Genomic DNA, 19,185 nt, shown 5'->3' with positions numbered 1-19,185 from the left:
AAGGGGCCAAAGAGCCACGGTTTGCAGACCAAGGTTTTAGTTTAAACCCTGTTATCACTACAAGCTAATATAGGGTCAGGGTATATGATGAACATTGATACAATTTACAGGCATTTTGATTCATTTCATTAGTTCGTAGTTAATATATTCAGATGGCATATACTTTTATCTTTGTTCAGAGAGCTTTTGCTGCTTTAATTAATAGTCCAAAGTGGACGTGCCAGGTTCTGGTTGTCTCTGAGTAATAGATTTGCGGGCCTAGCTGCCGCTCTCTCCGCGGCTCCCCTTCAGTATGAGTAGCAGAGAACAGGGAATGCATTTGATTGGCTGTCTTGTACCGCTTCTTTCCCTGTTGACTGTTGTGGGCCTGCCGGGGTCCAGCCCCGGGGGGGATCCAGGGGTCCCACAGGAAGAGACGGCGTCGGCGAAATCGAGTGAGAGAGCCGAATTCTTTTCTTTCTCTTTATTCTCTAGTTAGCATTTACTGCCAGGCATCTCTGCTCAATGCTAGTATAGCTCCCTTTTTATACACACACACTGAGTTACAATTACATGGTGTTAATCATTGCTTCTGTTTCACTATGTTTACATGTTTCTGGATAACAGTTAATTTATATCTATAAATTACAAACCAGGTAGCAAATTATTCAAAATACAAAATAACTTGAATAGTGATAACAACATCGGTAAAAGCTTTTAAGGTATTAGTATTAATAGTTAACTAATTTTACTGCTGTTGTGAGTTAAGGGGCAGAGAGAGATTAGCAGACGAGATTATTAAGGACTAACAATGGACAACCGTTTGCTCAGATAAATGGCTTTGAGTTTAAGCAGTGTCCTACTTTTTTTTTTTTCACAAGATTCTAAAAGGCTTGCCTATAAAGAAATTGACAGAACATTAAGAATAGCTTTCACCCAAAGATATACAGAGTGCACTTGCAAGATAGCCTAGTAGCAACATAAGACATTAATTGTTATTACTTCTATGGATTTTCCTACATTTCTCTCATTATTAAAGAATTTTGGAAAGTATGTAAATCTTATGAGAACATCTCATTGAGAAAGCCTAGCAATTGCCTTTAGTCAAAAGACAATTCTCTTAGTAAAACACTCTTTTCTTGCTGACTGCGTTTTCATTCTAGGCCACACAATGGGCCATTCTATTATACCTTATCTAAGATACTATTGTCTAGTCAAATATTACTTATTTATTATATTTAAACACTAGTTAAGTTCTACCTCTATTCTTCTCAGAGTGTATCACTATTTGCAGATCAAATAAGCAAGAAGAAAGGAATGTTTCTTTACTCTATTACATGAAAAGGCTAGGAGGAAAAATGTTGAATTAAGTGAAGGCCGAGAGGTGCTCTGTGCACAGCCACTGCCTCCTATCTAGTCACAAGTCACAATCTATTCTTTCTAACATGATTAAGAAGGAGTTCTCCTACAAACTTAACCCTTTATGAGGGATATCATAGCCAGCCTCTTATGTCTATGAGCCCAGTTCAAGGGGCTTACAGGCTTTTCTGTGGAACTTACACCCTCTGTCTCATTTCCAAAGAAATTACTATGAATCTACAGGGAAAGCATGGTACTATTATCCCTGTGCCATAATTAATAGCACACACCCAGAAAAAAGGGGGGATATAAGGCCAGATTAATTTAAAAAGTTAAAGGGGGAAGTATCGTGCCTTTCCTTGCGGTGACTTTGTCAACCCGCAGCTGTTGGTCTTTACTGCGGTGACTCTATCTTCTTTTGCTGTGACTTTGTCAACCAGCAGTTGTGGATCTTCTTCTGCTGTGACCTAGTTAGCCAGCATTAGTGGATCGGCTCCCGACATGGGCCTGTGTCCCCAGTATGTGGAGAGTCCTCGAAATCCCTAGGTGATTCTTAGACCTCAGATCTTTCAGTAAATCACATTTACTATCTACTGTTTCTCACTGGATGAAATGCTAGGGTCTATAGTTTAATTACTGTAAACAAAAGCTGTACTCCATCAATTTTAAGTTGAGCCCATCCATGTTTTCCATAGGTGCAATGATAAATCTGAAAATCAGCACAAAAAGAAAAGAAAATAACACATACGCATTTATAAATATTTGTTATGTGTATAATACCGAATGCTGAATGGAAGTATTATTGCATAAATGTTTGGGGAAATATTCTTTTTTATGTTGTTCATTTCAGCTTTTTCTTGTCAAAGTATAGGCCATTGAAATTGGGTGTGAGGATGCTTTCTTTTTTCCTAGTAACTTTTCTTGCACCAAGCAAGCATAGATATTCTATATTGTTCTAGCAGCTTTCAGTGTGTCTTCCTCAAAATCAGTACCATCTGTTCAAGGGCAGGTGATGGTGGCGGTGATGCAGGAGGCGATTTTCCCACCGCTGACACCTGGATTCATCGCTGCTCCTTGTTCTTTGGACACTACACACCTTTGTGAAGGGCAGCCTTTCTCAGTTCTTAACTTTTTTATTTTTGTAATTGATTTATTGATTTTAGAGAAAGAAAGAGAGAGAGAAACATGGATTTGTTGTTCCACTTATTATGCATTCATTGGTTGGTTCTTGTCTGTGCCCTGACGGAGGGTTTAACCCACAATGGTGTGTCAGGATGACACTCCAACAACTACTTGGTTTAACTACCTCTTCTGAAAAATTATATGGTTCTCCACTGGAATTTGTGACTGTCTCTTACACATTAATGATTTTACAAACTAGTTTTCAGAAATGCTCAAATCATCCTTTGCTCGTGATTAAAAATATAATTTCAAACTTGGTTTTAAGCATTTGGGAGAGAGATCTTGCCTTGTGGAAATTATTACTTATTTCTACTTTAGAAATAAGCTCATTGGGTCATCACTCTCTCTCTTTCTTTCTTCCTTTTGTTCCCTCTTTCTCTCTCTTTTTTAAATTTATATAGTAATTTAGAGAGAGAGAGAGCAAGGGGGAGAGAGCAAGAGGAGAAGCATCAACTCGTTATTCCGTTTAGGTGTTCCATGTAATTGTGCACTCATTGGTTGCTTCTCGTGTGTGCTCTGACCAGGGATCACACCTACGACCTCTGATGCGCTGGGTTGATGCTTTATCTACTGAGCCACCTGGCCAGGGCTTGAAACAAGTTCCTATTACTCTTTATTGCATTTCCTAGGTGCCATGTACTCCAGAAGGTGTCAGTGTAGTTTATTGCAGTTTTTGGGTATTTGTAAATGTAATCAGTGACATGATTATTAAAATGATGTCACTATTTACTATAAAGTAGATTTTGTAAACGATTCCATATTCTTGTATTTCAGCACGCATGAGCAGCCTTCTTGCCAGTGTTTATAATGGTGCTTTTTATGCTGATTTAACATTTACCATATACCAGGTGCCATTGAAAAGGCTTTGTGTGCTCTAATGTGATCCTCTCCAAATCCAAATGAGGTCGAACCTGTTATTATACCCACTTCACTAATGAGGAAACTGAGGCACAGGCATATTGAATCACTTGAGTCATAGTCATAATACAGAGGTTAGATTTCTTTTGTATATATGTGTGTGTGTATGTGTGTGTGTGTATATATATATATAAAATTATTATTATAATATATATCACTAAGTGGGAGGCAGGGAGGCAGAGATACAGACTCCTGCATGCACCCTGAAAGGGATCCACCTGCCAAGCCCTCTATGGGGTGATACTCTGCCCATCTGGGACGTTGCTCCATTGCTCAGCAACCAAGCTATTTTAGTGCTTGAAGCAAGGCCATGGAGCTATCCTCAGTGCATGGGGCCAACTTGCTTGAACCATTTGAGCCATGGTTGTGGCTGGGGGGGGGGGAGGAGAGGAGGAAGAGGGAGGGGTGGAGAAGCAGATGGTTGCTTCTCCAGTGTGCCTGACCGGAAATCGAAGCCGGGACTCGAAGCCGGGACTTCCACACGCTGGGCCGATGCTCTATTGCTGAGCCAACTGGCCAGGGCCGAGGTTAAATTTCTTTTTTTTTCCTAAATTTTTTTATTTAAAAAACAGTTTTAAGTTCTTTTTATAAAATTAATTTTAATGGATGACATTGATAAATCAGGGTACATATGTTCAGAGAAAACATCTCCAGGTTATTTTGACATTTGATATGTAGCATACCCCTCACTCAAAGTCAAGTTGTGTTCCCTCACCTTCTATCTGGTTTTCTTTGTGCCCCTCCCCTCCCCTAAACCCCTCCCTCTCCTTCCTCCCTCCCCCTCCCATTTCCCCCTGGTACCATCATACTCTTGTCCATGTCTTTGAGTCTTATTTTTATGTCCCATCTATGTATGGAATCATATAGTTCTTAGTATTTTCTGATTTACTTATTGTACTCAGTATAATGTTATCAAGGACCATCCATGTTATTGTAAATGATCCGATATCATTTCTTATGGCTGAGTAGTATTCCATAGTATATATGTACCAAAGCTTTTTAATCCACTTGTCCACTGACAGACACTTGGGCTGTTTCCAGATCTTCGCTACTGTGAACAATGCTGCCATAAACATAGGGGTGCATTTCTCCTTTTGGAACAGTGCTATGGTGTTCTTAGGGTATATTCCTAAAAGTGGGATAGCTGGGTCAAAAGGCAGTTCGATATTTAATTTTTTGAGGAATCTCCATACTGTTTTCCAAAGTGGCTGCACCAGTCTGCATTCCCACCAGCAGTGCAGGAGGGTTCCCTTTTCTCCACATCCTCGCCAGCACTTATTCTGTGTTGTTTTGTTGATGAGCGCCATTCTGACTGGTGTGAGGTGATATCTCATTGTGGTTTTAATTTGCATTTCTCTAGTGATTAGTGATGTTGAGCATTTTTTCATCTGCCTATTGGCCATCTGTATGTCCTCTTTGGAGAAGTGTCTATTCATTTCTTTTGCTCATTTTTGGATTGGATTGTTTGTCTTCCTGGTGTTGAGTTTTACAAGTTCTTTATAAGTTTTGGTTATTAACTCCTTGTCAGACATATTGTCGAATATGTTCTCCCATTGTGTAGTTTGTCTTTTTATTCTGTTCTTTTTGTCTTTAGCTGTGCAAAAGTTTTTTAATTTGATATAGTCCCATTTGTTCCTCCTGTCTTTTACTTCACTTGCCTGTGGAGATAAATCAGCAAATATATTTCTACAAGAGATGTCGAAGAGCTTACTGTCTATGTTTTCTTCCAAGATGCTTATGGTTTCACGGCCTACATTTAAGTCTTTTATCCATTTTGAGTTTGTTTTTGTGAATGGTGTAAGTTGGTGGTCTAGTTTCATTTTTTTTGCAGGTAGATGTTCAGTTTTTCCAACACCATATATTTAAGAGGCTGTCTTTACTTCATTGTATGCTCTTACCTCCTTTGTAAAATATCAGTTGTCCATAAAGCTTTGGGTTTATTTCTGGGTTCTCTGTTCTGTTCCATTGATCTATATGCCTGTTCTTATGCTAGTACCAGGCTGCTTTGAGTACAATGGCCTTGTAGTATAACTTGATATCAGGAAGTGTGATATCCCACTTTATTCTTCCTTTTCAAGATTGCTGAGGCTTTATTCTTCCTTTTCAAGATTACTGAACTACCTTTTTTGGTTCCATATAAATTTTTGGAATGTGTGTTCTATATCTTTGAAGTATGTCATTGGTATTTTAATTGATATTGCATTGAATTTATAAATTGCTTTGGGTAATATGGACATTTTAATGATGTTTATTCTTCCTAGCCATGAACACGGTATATGCTTCCACTTGTTTGTATCATCCTTGATTTCTTTTATCAATGTTTTATAATTTTCTGAGTATAAGTCTTTAATCTCCTTGGTTAAATTTACTCCTAGGTACTTTATTTTTTTGGTTCCAATAGTGAAGGGAATTGTTTCCTTAATTTCTCTTTCTGACAGTTCATTGTTAGTGTATAAAAATGCCTTTGATTTCTGAGTATTAATTTTTTTTTTTTTTTGTATTTTTCTGAAGCTGGAAACGGGGAGAGATAGTCAGACTCCCGCATGCGCCCAACCGGGATCCACCCAGCACGCCCACTAGGGGGCGACGCTCTGCCCACCAGGGGGCGATACTCTGCCCCTCCGGGGCGTCACTCTGTTGCGACCAGAGCCACTCTAGCGCCTGGGGCAGAGGCCAAGGAGCCATCCCCAGCGCCCGGGCCATCTTTTGCTCCAATGGAGCCTCACTGCGGGAGGGGAAGAGAGAGACAGAGAGGAAGGAGAGGGAGAGGGGTAGAGAAGCAGATGGGTGCTTCTCCTGTGTGCCCTGGCCGGGAATCGAACCCAGGACTTCTGCACGCCAGGCCAACACTCTACCACTGAGCCAACCGGCCAGGGCTCTGAGTATTAATTTTATATCCTGCCACCTTGCTGAACTCATTTATCAGGTCCAGTAGTTTTTTGACTGAGACTTTAGGGTTTTCTATATACAGTATCATATCATCTGCAAATAATGATAGTTTTACTTCTTCTTTTCCAGTTTGGATGCCTTTTATTTCTTCTTCTTATCTGATGGCTAGGACTTCTAAGACTATGTTTAATAAGAGTGGTGAAAGGGGGCACCCCTGCCTTGTTCCTGATCTTAATTTTTGCCCATTGAGTATGATGTTGGCTATGGGTCTGTCATAGATGGCCTTTATCTGGACATAAGGTATGTTCCCTATATTCCCACTTTGCTTAGAGTTTTGATCATGAATGGGTGCTGGATTGTATCAAATCCTTTTTCTGCATCTATTGAAATTATCATGTGGTTTTTCTCCTTCCTTTTGTTTATGTGATGTATCACATTGATTGTTTTTTGAATATTGTACCAGCCTTGCCTCCCACTTGATCATGGTGTGTGATTTCTTTCATGTATTGCTGGATCCGGTTTGCTAATATTTTGTTGAGGATTTTAACATCTATATTCATCAGGGATATTGGCCTATAATTTTCTTTCTTTGTGATGTCTTTACCTGGTTTTGGAATCAGAATTATGCTCGCCTCATAAAAGGAGATTGGAAGTCTTCCTTCCTCTTGAATTTTTTGAAATAGCTTGAGAAGGATAGGAGTTAGTTCTTCTTTGAATATTTGGTAGAATTCACTTGTGAAGCCATCAGGCCCAGGACTTTTCTTTGTTGGGAATTTTTTGATAATTGTTTCAATCTCATTTGTTGTAATCAGTCTGTTTAGGTTTTCTGATTCTTCCAGATTAATTTTCGGAAGATTATGTGTTTCAAGGAATTTGTCCATTTCATCTAGGTTGTCTAGTTTTTTGGCATAGAGTTCTTCATAGTATATTTTTACAATATTTTGTATTTCTGTTGTGTCAGTTGTAATTTTCCACTCTCACTTCTAATTTTATTTATTTGAGTCCTCTCTCTTTTTTTCTTGGTGAGTCTGGTTAAAGATTTTTCAATCTTGTTTACCTTTTCAAAGAACCAGCTCCTGGTTTCACTTATCCTCTGTATTGTTTCTTTAGCCTCTATGTCATTTATTTCTGCTCTGATATTTATTATTTCCTTTCTTCTACTACCTCTGGACTTTACTTGCTGTTCTTTTCCTAGTTCTTTTAGATGCAGGGTTAAATTGTTTATTTGAGCTTTTTCTAGCTTCTTAAAGTATACCTGTAGTGCTGTGAACTTCCCTCTCAGTACTGCTTTTGCTGTGTCTCATAAATTTTGAATTGTTGTATGCTCATTATTATTTGTTTCTGGAAATTTTTAAATTTCTTCTTTGATCTCATTGTTAATCTATTCATTATTTAACAACCTGCTATTTAGTTTCCATGTGTTTGAGAATTTTTGAATTTTTCTGTTGCGGTTGATTTCTAGTTTCATGCCATTGTGATTAGAGAAAATGCTTGATATAATTTCAATCTTTTTAAATTTGTTGAGACCACTTTTGTGCCCTAACATGCGGTCTATCTTATAGAATGTACCATGAGCACTTGAAAAGAATGTATATTCTGCTGCTTTAGGGAGAAAGGTTCTGATGATATTTTTTAAACCCAGCTGATCCAGTGTGTCCTTTAAGACTGCTGTTTCTTTGTTAATTTTCTTTCTTGAGGATCTGTCTAGTGATGTTAGTGGGATATTGAAATCCCCTACTATTATACTATTGCTGTTGATCTCGCTCTTTAAATCTATCAAAGTTTGCTTCATATATTTAGGTGCTCCTATATTAGGTGTGTAGATATTTATAATGGTTATATCTCCCCGTTGGATTTCTCTCTTTATCATTATGTAGTGGCCTTCTTTATCTCTTACTATATCCTTTGTTTTAAAGTCCAATTTGTCTGATATAAGTATTGCTATCCCAGTTTTTTTTTCATTTCCATTTGCATGAAATATTTTTTTCCATCCATTTACCTTCAGTCTATGTGCATCTTTTGTTTTAAGGTGTATCTCTTGTAGACAGCATATGTACGGGTCCTGTTTTCTTATCCACACAGCTACCTTATGCCTTTTGATTGAATCAGTTTTTTTTTTCTGTATTTTTCTGAAGCTGGAAATGGGGAGGCAGTCAGACAGACTCCCGCATGCGCCCGACCGGGATCCACCCGGCACGCCCACTAGGGGGCGATGCTCTGCCCATCCGGGGCATCGCTCTGTCGTGACCGGAGCCACTCTAGCGCCTGGGAAGAGGCCAAGGAGCCATCCCCAGTGCCTGGGACATCTTTTGCTCCAATGGAACCTTGGCTGCGGGAGGGGAAGAGAGAGACAGAGAGGAACGAGAGGGGGAGGGGTGGAGAAGCAGATGGGCGCCTTTTCTGTGTGCCCTGGCCGGGAATTGATCCCGGGACTTCCGCACGCCAGGCCGACGCTCTACTGCTGAGCCAACTGGCCAGGGCCTGATTGAATCATTTAATCCATTTACGTTTAAGGTTATTATTAATATATAGTTGTTTATTGCCATTTTATTCTTTAAAGCTATATTCCTCTTTTGTTATATTCTTTTCCCACTTTGATCTGTTTACAGCAGGCCTCTTAACATTTCCTGCAGCATTGGTTTGGTTGTAATGAATTCCTTGAGTTTTTTTTATCTGGGAAGCTTTTTATTTCTCCTTCAATTTTAAATGATAGCCTTGCTAGATAAAGTAGTCTTGGTTGTAGGTTCTTGTTCTGCATTACTTTGAATATTTCTTGCCATTCCCTTCTGGCCTCAAGTGTTTCTGTTAAGAAGTCGGAAGTCATCCTTATGGGGGCTCCTTTTTAGGTGATAGCCTTTTTTTCTCTAGCAGCCTTTAATATTTTCTTTTTATCACTTAGCTTTGGTTTAATTATGATGTGTCTTGGTGTAGATTTCTGTCAGTTTCTCTTTAGTGGAGTTTTCTGTGATTCTTGAACTTGTGAGAATTTTTCCTGCATTAACTTAGGGAAGTTTTTAGCTATGATATGATAGAACAAAGTCTCTATCCCTTGTTCTCTCTCCTCTTCTTCAGGAACCCTTGTGATGCAGATGTTATTTCTCTTCATGTTGTCACAGAGCTTTCTTAGAGTTTCCTCAGACTTTTTGAGTCTCTTTTCTTTTTTCTGCTCTGCTTCCATGCCTTCGTTCAACTTGTCCTCCAACTCACTGATTTGATCCTCAGCTTTATCCATCCTGTTTTTAATTCTTTCCATTGTGGTCTTCATTTCTGATGTTGTATTTGTCATCTCCTACTGATTCTTTTTTAATATTTCAATATCCTTTTTTATATTTGCTATTTCTTTCTTTAGGTGTTTGTAATGACCATCCATTGTTGTTCTAAGATCCCTAAACATCCTAACAATCATTATTTTAAACCCTGCATCCAGAAGTTTGGTTATTTCTATATCACTCAGTTCATTTCCTGGAGGTTTCTCTTGTGGTTTCATTTGGATTGCACTTCTCTGTCTTCTCATTATGTCTGTTTGTTTGGGTGTATTGTTTGTAGAGCTGGTTGAGTCTAGGCTTGGTGTTGTCTGCCTCCAATTTTCAGTTGTGTTATTTCTAGGTCTTATTGGGTTGGCATCAGCTGTTATTTGTAATGCACTGTCGGATTTGGCTTTTCTAGTAGAGCCGCTTTGAATTCTTGATTTGTTTGTTTTCTTCTCCACGAGGTTAGATTTCTAAGAGAGGGATTTTCAACCAGAGTGCTACAAGACATTTTTAAAACACGCAATACCTGATTATTTAGTCAAGGTCACTGGCTCTTTTCCCTTCGATTGTCAAAATCCAACAGCCAATGCAATAATAGCAGTACATGTGAATGCCCTATCTTGAACCATAATATATGGGTCACATTATAGAATTGCATCTTATTGGGCATATCATGTAACAATGTTGTATCTGATTGGTTAATTCTTGGTACCAGAAATTTTTATATACAAGTATAGGCACCTGATTTTATAAAAAGACACTTAGGAACAAAAAGGGTAGGTAATGCTACTATTATATTTTTTGGTAAATTAATAAAAATTATACCTATTTTTGGGTCAGATGGGTAAAACGTATATTTTTTGACATGCTTCAGAATTTTAGTAGTTAGTTTGTGTGTGCCATGAAATGAAAAAGGTTGAAAATTGGTATTCTGAGAGCTTACTCTTAATTACAATGGATTAGAATTTAAGGAATTTTTTTTCTTATCTCGTCTTCCTTTTGGGTAGGTGTGTACATATTACAGTGTGTCCTATTAAACGGGGAGCACTGGGTCCCCTGGTGGGAGGAGAAGGACCCACGCCCAAGAGGTGTTGGATTTCCACGCTTGCCTCTCTTTACTCTTCCCTGATGTCCAAGAACTTGAGTTAGGCTCAGATGTCTTAGTAGTCTTGCCTCTACCGTCTAAGTAAATTATTAATGAAATTAAATTTACCTTGCTCCAGAATAGAATGCTGAATGATGCCTTTTATATAGTTTTCTCCATCTTGGCATTCTGAGTGATAACTAGCTTTTTTTGATTGGTTTCTCATTGAGGCTGACTTGTTCAGTGACGTTAACAATAGCGTAGGCCCAAATTATTACATTTTGTTTTTTATTTACCAGAACATTTTCTTCTGTGCTATTACTAGGAATAAATATAACTCCTTATCTGAAAATCAGTACCTGAGAGGTGGCAATTATTAGTAATACACTCTTTAGCCTTTTGTTTCCAGGGAGCAGAACACCAATAACTTTTGTAAGTTTATTCTTGATAATGTTTTTTGAAATAAAACATTTATATTTAGTGTGAGCAATAATTGGTGAGAGAATTTATGTTCATTCCTTTTCTGCTGACAGATGTTACCTTCAAATGAAACCAGCAAAGTTTATTGTTTGAATAAACAATGAACAGGGTTCTAGTAAAAGAATTCTAAAATTAAGCAAAAACAGTCATTATTTTATAAAGAAATAATTTAAGTTTACTGTACTTCCTTTTTTTTAATGGAGATGATGCATTTAAATTTTAAGAGTTCCCAAGCAAAGTGGAAACAATAGAGGAAAAGATGAAATAAAATAATGTAAATGCTGCTTCATGTTTATAGGATTTTAGATTAGAAGTATATGTTTGCAACTAACCAGACTTTTCTACAGTTCTTTAGAAGGAAGCAGTATGCTTTCTTGGTTTCTTTTGAATTTACATGACTAATATTTTTGTTGTAACCAGAACTAAGGGAAAGGGTTAACTGTGAATTTTATTTTATGTTATCTTAATTTTATTTATTTTTTGTGTGTGACAGAGACAGAGAGAGGGACAGATAGGGACAGATAGACTGGAAGGGAAAGAGATGAGAAGCATCAGTTTCTCACTGTGGCACCTTAGTTGTTCATTGATTGCTTTCTCATATGTGCCTTGACCAGTGTGTGTGGGGGGTGTTACATCAGACCAAGTGACCCCTTGCTCAAGCCAGTGACCTTGGGCTCAAGCTGGTTGAGCCTTGCTGAAGCCAGATGAGCACTCGTTCAAGCTGGTGACCTCGGGGTTTTGAACCTGGGTTCTTCGTGTCCCAGTCCAACACTATATCCACTGTGCCATTGCCTGGTCAGGCTACTGTGAATTTTATAAGCATTGTATCATTCTGCTTACCTTATGAAAGAATAAATAGCTGAATTTTGGGTTTTGTTTTGTTTTTCTTTTTTAGAAGAAAAACCAATTATTTTGAAATGTAAAGTATGATGAAATTTAGGGAAATATATATCCTGAAGTCTTTTCCCCTCTGAAGTATACTGCTCACAAAAATTAGGGAATATTTAAAAATGAATATGAAGCTATAAAATGTCCCCTACTTTTTGTGAGCAGTGTATAATGGTATGTCCAACTATCTAGATTATATACCACTACCTAGGATTATAGGTTACCATTTCATCAGTTTAATAATCTAAATTAGGAAAGCATTCCTGTTGTCATTCTCAGAGCTCCAGATTCCACAGAACTCTGCCTTTCTAGCGTGTCTTTTTTATGAATAAACTATCCCTTTTATTGTTCTGTTCAATTTTGAATTTTTGTGATTCTCATGAGATCACTTGAAAACATCTTGGACATGCTATCAATGAATTAATTCCATTGACACGTATTATTTTAGGACCTGCTAACTGCCAGAGACTGTTTGCAGGCTGAGGATAGGGCAGGAGACAAAACAAACACAGATCGTGCCCTCAAGGAATTTGTATTCTGGCTGGGGATGGGTCCTGTTTGTTTCTTAAGTGCTGTCATTTGCATCTTGATAAAGAACATATGGTGTTTTTAAGGCAAGCGTTTTATTTTATTTTTTCCTTTTTATTGAATTTATTGGGGTGACACTGGTTAACAAAATTATACAGGTTTCAGGTGCACAGTTGTACAATACATCAACTGTATAATACACTGTATTTTGTGTTCACCACCCCAAGTTGTCTCTGTATAGCAAGAATTTTATTTTATTTTTAAAATAAATATATATGTATAATATATATTTAGGTGAGAGGAGGGGAGATAGTGTTGTAAATACCCGTACCTCACTTCTGCGGGTTTACGTAGAGACACCAAGTCCAGATGAATTTTGAAGAGTTTTATTAAAGGAGGAGATTTATTAACTATGCCGGCTACATATTGCTGACATGGGGCAATTGCAAACCCAAATCATGTGCGCCAAAAACATTTCAGGGGCTGTTTATATACCCTTGATTACACACGGGCGGGGGAGAGCATGACATCATGGCACAAGCTGACAACATTTGTTTAGGGGATACTCAGAAACATTAAGACTTTCAAGGTAACACAATCAAAGATGTTTACAAATTTTTTAGGGTTCATCTCCCCTCTTTTGCCTAGAGGTATGTTACTCTCAATATTCCAGGAAGGGGGAGGAACTACAGTCAATGCAGGGTGGTATGTAAATTCTGCCATCTATTGAAAGAGAAGAAGTTTCTCGGTTAACCTTTTTATTTATTTATTTTTACAGAGACAGAGAGAGAGAGTCAGAGAGAGGGATAGATAGGGAGAGACAGAATCGGAGAGAGATGAGAAACATCAATCATTAATTTTTCCTTGCGACACCTTAGTTGTTCTTTGATTGCTTTCTCATATGTTCCTTGACTGCGGGCCTTCAGCAGACCAAATAACCCCTTGCTCGAGCCAGTGACCTTGAGTCCAAGCTGGTGAGCTTTTGCTCAAACCAGATGAGCCTGCGCTCAAGCTGGCGACCTTGGAGTCTCGAACCTGGGTCTTCCGCATCCCATTCCGATGCTCTATCCACTGCCACCACCTGGTCAGGCTCGGTTAACCTTTATTTTAGATTTAAAACTAAATGACCCATTGTTCTTGCAAGCCAGAAACTTCTACATTCTTCTTCCTACCCTCCCCAAAGGAAGGATGGGACAGGAAAGCCTGATCATTTCTCCTAGAATATCAATATTAATTTTGCAGCTTTGTGGTACCTTACTACAGTAGTGAGGCAGACTCCCTCATACACACCAACCAGGATCCACCTGGCAATCCTGTCTTGGGCCGATGCTCAAGTACTGAGCTATTTTTTGTGCCTGAGCCTGGTGCACTCCTATGGAGCTATCCTCAGCACCCAGGACCATGCTGAAGCCACTCAGGACACTGCCTGTAGGAGGGGAAGAGGCAGAGAAGGTGGGGAAAGCAAATGGTCGCCTCCTGAGTGCCTTGACTGGGAATTGAACCCAGGGCATCCATACACCGGCTGACATCTATCCACTGAGCCACCAGCCAGGTCAAAAATTTTAGACTCCTAAAGTTGATTTTAAAATAATTTGCTTCATGGAAACATCCTGTAAGAAAATGAAAAAGCAGAAGGCTTTTTGTTTTTTTCATAACTGTTGATGATCACATCTAAGGTCAAGTCATATTTGGTAGAAGTAAATTTCATTAGACTAGTAACCAACCTACTGGTGTTGAGATTGGTTTTATATCTTAATTTAAATATATCCTTTAAATATGCATGGAAATGGTCCTTATTGGATTATTTGAATTGAATCTCAGAAGGACTCAAATTGCTCTCTGTCTGCCACTCACCAATCTAACCTGGTGGCTCTTGTGTATGAAGCAGAGGATATTGGAAATAAGGATGGATTTGTGTTTGGGGGCTAGATGACAGTCCCCGGATCCTTTCCAGAAACAGTGTGCTAGCTACAAGTGCAGGCTTTGGACTCTGTCTAGTTGTGTTTAAAGCCTAGCTCTGGCCCTGGCCAGGTGGCTCAGCGGTAGAGCGTCGGCCTGGCGTGTGGGGGACCCGGGTTCGATTCCCGGCCAGGGCACATAGGAGAGGCGCCCATTTGCTTCTCCACCCCCCCTCCTTCCTCTCTGTCTCTCTCTTCCCCTCCCGCAGCCAAGGCTCCATTGGAGCAAAGATGGCCCGGGTGCTGGGGATGGCTCCTTGGCCTCTGCCCCAGGCGCTAGAGTGGCTCTGGTCGCGGCAGAACGACGCCCTGGAGGGGCAGAGCATCGCCCCCTGGTGGGCAGAGCATTGCCCCTGGTGGGCGTGCCGGGTGGATCCCAGTCGGGCGCATGCGGGAGTCTGTCTGACTGTCTCTCCCCGTTTCCAGCTTCGGAAAAATACAAAATAAAAATAAAAATAAAAATAAAATAAAGCCTAGCTCTTTCATTTGTTAGCTTTATGAGAAGGGGCGAGTTAACCTAGGCCTCAAGTTTTCCCATTATATCAGGAAGTAATATCATCTATACATTAGATAAATTGGCCTAAATGAGGTATTACATGATAAAAGCATTCTATTCTGTCTGGTCCATAGTAAGAGGTCAGTAAATGTTAAAGATGATTCTTGTTGGGATCCTCACTGATACTCTGCTGGTCCCGCTGCCAGTGATGACGAGCGTATTTGGAAACATTTAGTTGTGCTGTGCCTTGAATATGTAGCAACAACACTTGATATGAACCTGGCACTTTCCAGGTACCTTTTGGAGTGGGCCTCTGAGCATTCGGAACGTGCCTTTAATAGGTGTCCTGATAAAAATGGGTGTGTTTTCTTACCCATTTCTGTTCAGTGAAGCTTAACAAAGTTTTACAACTTTCTAGTCTTTAAATACCAAATAAATATTATTTTGTTCAAGGTCCCATGCCGTTATTATTATTTTTTTTAGTACTCACCCTTGTATCTAATATGTACTTTGTATAGGAAATACATATCTTTTGATACATTTTTTATAAGTCTTTTAGAAAACTTAGCCCTGGCCGATTGGCTCAGTGGTAGAGCGTCGGCCTGGCGTGCAGGAGTCCCGGGTTCAATTCCCGACCAGGGCACACAGCAGAAGCGCCCATCTGCTTCTCCACCCCTCCGCCTCTCCTTCCTCTCTCTCTCTCTTCCCCTCCCGCAGCCAAGGCTCCATTGGAGCAAAAGTTTGCCCGGGCGCTGAGGATGGCTCTGTGGCCTCTGCCTCAGGCACTAGAATGGCTCTGATTGTGTCAGAGCTACGCCCCAGATGTGTAGAGCATCGCCCCCTGGTGGGCATGCCGGGTGGATCCCGGTCGGGCTGTCTCTCCCTGTTTCCAACTTCAGAAAAATACCAACCCCCCCCCCCAAACCCCCAAACTTCTGTGTAGCTTGTGGAACCGTGTCTGCATTGATTAGAAAAGGCAGTAATAGTCTGCTACCTTTATTGGTCTCCCAACTTCCTGAATTCATCGCTGTAATTTATTCTTGTGTTGGAAGAGTGAGCATTGTCATCATTGTATCTAAATGTTCTTTTTTACTTCCCATTTCAGTAGTCTGTGATAAAATACTAGTTATTGACAAGGAAGAAAATAATGTAGCTTTTCACTTGGTGACAAATGAAATAGTGTGATTGCCGCATTCATTCCAAATGATCATCTGTATGATGCAGAAATTTAAAAATCGGGACTCAAATGCCTTCAAATATGTATCTCTGGTACAAAGTTAGCCAGGACATTACATGTTAGCTTGCAAGGGGGTAAAATACTGTTTCTATAATGTTGTGGGATACATGTCTTTTAGTATACATCTAATGGGGGTACCTGGACTTTGGATAATTGGCACCAGTAATAATACTGAGGGGGGTGTCTAGCACTGCCCACTTCCAGCCTTCTTCTACTTTCAGAACTTCCAGGGTTTTAGATTCAGAACGTTTCAGTTGTTTTCATGGGATCTAGGATGTTGGGAGCTAAAAGGGACTTTAGAGATAATATGTGAAGTGCTTCACTTTAGAATGTCATGTGCCAAAGAGAAAGTCATGTACGATAAAAAGAACATGTGACAAAAGGCAGATGTGTCTGTTTCCCTGGCCTCGTGACTCATGGCACATCACTCCGCGGCATCTCCGTACTGTTTTTACCTCACTTTCATTTTTAAATTTATTCTTAATTTATCCCATCAGTCCTTTGCCTCTTTTAGACTCTCCTGTTATCTTTCAGTGATATTTTTAACCTGAAAAATCATTTCTTTATTTTTGCTACTTCTTATCTTCTATGCTGTCCAATATGGTAGCCATTTAGTCACATGTGGCTATTTAAAATTTAATTATTATTAATTAAATTAATGTTCTTTTCCTTAGTATTGGTAGCCACATTTGATGTGCTCTATTCATGTACGTGTAGCTAGTGGTTACTTTTTATGATCACAGGAAGTTCGGTTGTAAACTTTTTGAAGGCAAAGGATTAAGAACATAAAATATGGGCTCTTGATAAATGTTTTAGTTTGTGTGAATTCACACACACCCATACCATTCTTTAGTTCCTTGCTAAATTTGTTTTGAGTTTTCCTTTGCTTTTTGAACCATTTTATGATAGAAGAGAGATCTGCAATTTGGTCTCTTTCATTTACATACTTTATCCAATATGTATTATGTACCACCTAGCATGCCATAACGAGGAGTCTTGGAGATTTAAGGTTAGAGAGATCTTTTGCTACATGTTCCTTGTATAGGCAGTTATTCATGTAATGTGTGTTTTAACTTATTAATTTCCTTTTTTAAATTTAAGTTATAACGGTGACTCCTTGGTGATCATTCCTTGGCCTGAACAGAAACACCGAGAGAAAGATTGGTGTGAGGAGGCAGAGTGCAGGTAAGAGTCAGCCAGCAGATGGCGCTACTTCTCATCTTGGGGTGGTTGAATAGACCGCCCCGTGGAGGTGGGGTGTGCTGCGAGTCATTGATTTAGAGTTTGAATTAAAAAAATAAGAAAAAACTTGACTCAGTTAAAATTGGTTTAATGGAAAAATATGAAATGCTACCAAGGAATTATTCTACAAATGATCCTTTTACACAAACTTTTTCATTTTGAGATCTTCACTTTCAGTCTTTGACATACACAGATATATTTGTCATGGTTATTAATTGTGATATGCATGCTATTTTGTTCTTGATTCAGTTTCATTTTTCATTTGTATAAGCTGTAACCTTGGGAAGCCCGAGAGTGTGGGGGCACCAGCACTGTGCAAGGGGTGGGAACCGAGGCGTGGGGGGGAAGGGCAGGTGAGGGACCGTGGAAGCCCTTTATCCACCAGCCCTCGGAGTCGGAAGAATGCGCCTTCGCTGTCTCCTTCCACACTTTCTCCCAGGAGACCAGAGGTTTGTTGTTGGCACTCCTGAACTGAGCAAGAGAATCTCCAGGTACCTGGGCGTCAGGCATAGGTTAGTGTGGTGGCCGAGTCGATGGGGTTGGGAATTTGGGCATTTAGTGAAAATTTATATGCTGAATATTGGCACTCTGTTTAAAAGAACTTGTTGGAGAAAAAGCAAAGCTTGTTTAAAAAATTGTTTTTAAAAAGGAAAGTTCATTTAAAAAAGCTTGTTTAAAGAAAAGCAAGCTTGTTTAAAAAAAAAAGCAAAAAGCAATACCCAGAATCCTTTGTTCCTCTTCCTTTATATTCTGCTCACCAGAAGCAACTATTTTAAATTCTCTGAGATGATTATTCTGGCATTTATTATGTATCTCTGAATAACATAATTATACAGCTATTTCTGGATTTTTCAGTTCTGGCTATTATCTGTAGACATCCTCGAATGAAAAATCATGGTTTAGTTCTTTTTTTACTCTGTATACCCTGTTCTTCCTTGAGAGTTTACCATGCTCCTCCCCCCCGCCCCCACGCCCCTTGGAAAATCTTTTACTGCCATTTCTGCGGAGTTTCAACAGACTGGAGCTTAATGCACGGTACTGATCAGCCCCATTCAATGGACATCTACTTACCAATTGTTTGAGAGTTTAAAGGGATGGGTGGATTGAAGGCGACGGGAGGTTGGTGCCAGTGGATGTGATGGTGGGGAGGGGTGTGTTGACCCTGTCGCCACAGTTCTCAACATGAGAGGGGCCTGGACAGAGTGGCACGGCTGAGGCCCGGCCCCATCCCCCAGCTACACCCCAGTTCCCCTTAGCTTGTTGCTGGAGCCTCTTAACAAGTAGATAGAAGACGTGAGCACGTCTCTTCTCTGCCCAAGCACAGAGAGCTAAAATGGGACTCAAGCTTGCTGTGCTGGCACTCCTAAAACTATAAAAATGAAAAGCCAGGAAATATGTGGCAGAAGAAGAGATACTTTTGAAGATGACACAGATATTCAATGGGACAGGTCCTCTCTTGCTGCTTAATGATTTAGTGAGTGTCTGTCCTGTGTCAGAGCCCGAAGACTGAAGAGAGAAACTGGACGCAGTCCTGGACTTATGCTAGCAGGATGACATCTGAGAGGAGGGGTGCTGCAGTGGGACATCCCCAGTGTCATGAGTGCTGTGGCAGGTGGTTGGGCGCTGGGAGCATGTGATAGTAACACCTGCACTTGGGGGGCGGGCAAGGAAGATTTTCCTGGGGAAGCAGTGTG

General features: G+C 39.8%; 1 protein-coding gene across 1 annotated transcript in view; it reads left to right on the top strand.

The window, feature by feature from the left end:
- Positions 1-19,185, top strand: part of NBAS (NBAS subunit of NRZ tethering complex) — a 358,469-nt gene that overhangs the window by 113,238 nt on the left and 226,046 nt on the right. Inside the window, exon 22 of the mRNA XM_066386144.1 lies at positions 17,351-17,434. Coding sequence (XP_066242241.1) covers positions 17,351-17,434 — 84 coding nt within the window. The remainder of the gene's footprint in view (positions 1-17,350; positions 17,435-19,185) is intronic.

This window comes from Saccopteryx leptura, chromosome 5, assembly GCF_036850995.1.
Source record: "Saccopteryx leptura isolate mSacLep1 chromosome 5, mSacLep1_pri_phased_curated, whole genome shotgun sequence".
Classification (NCBI taxonomy): domain Eukaryota; kingdom Metazoa; phylum Chordata; class Mammalia; order Chiroptera; family Emballonuridae; genus Saccopteryx; species Saccopteryx leptura.
The sequence above is the reverse complement of the archived record's forward strand: the minus strand, read 5'-3'. Positions and strand labels throughout refer to the sequence as shown.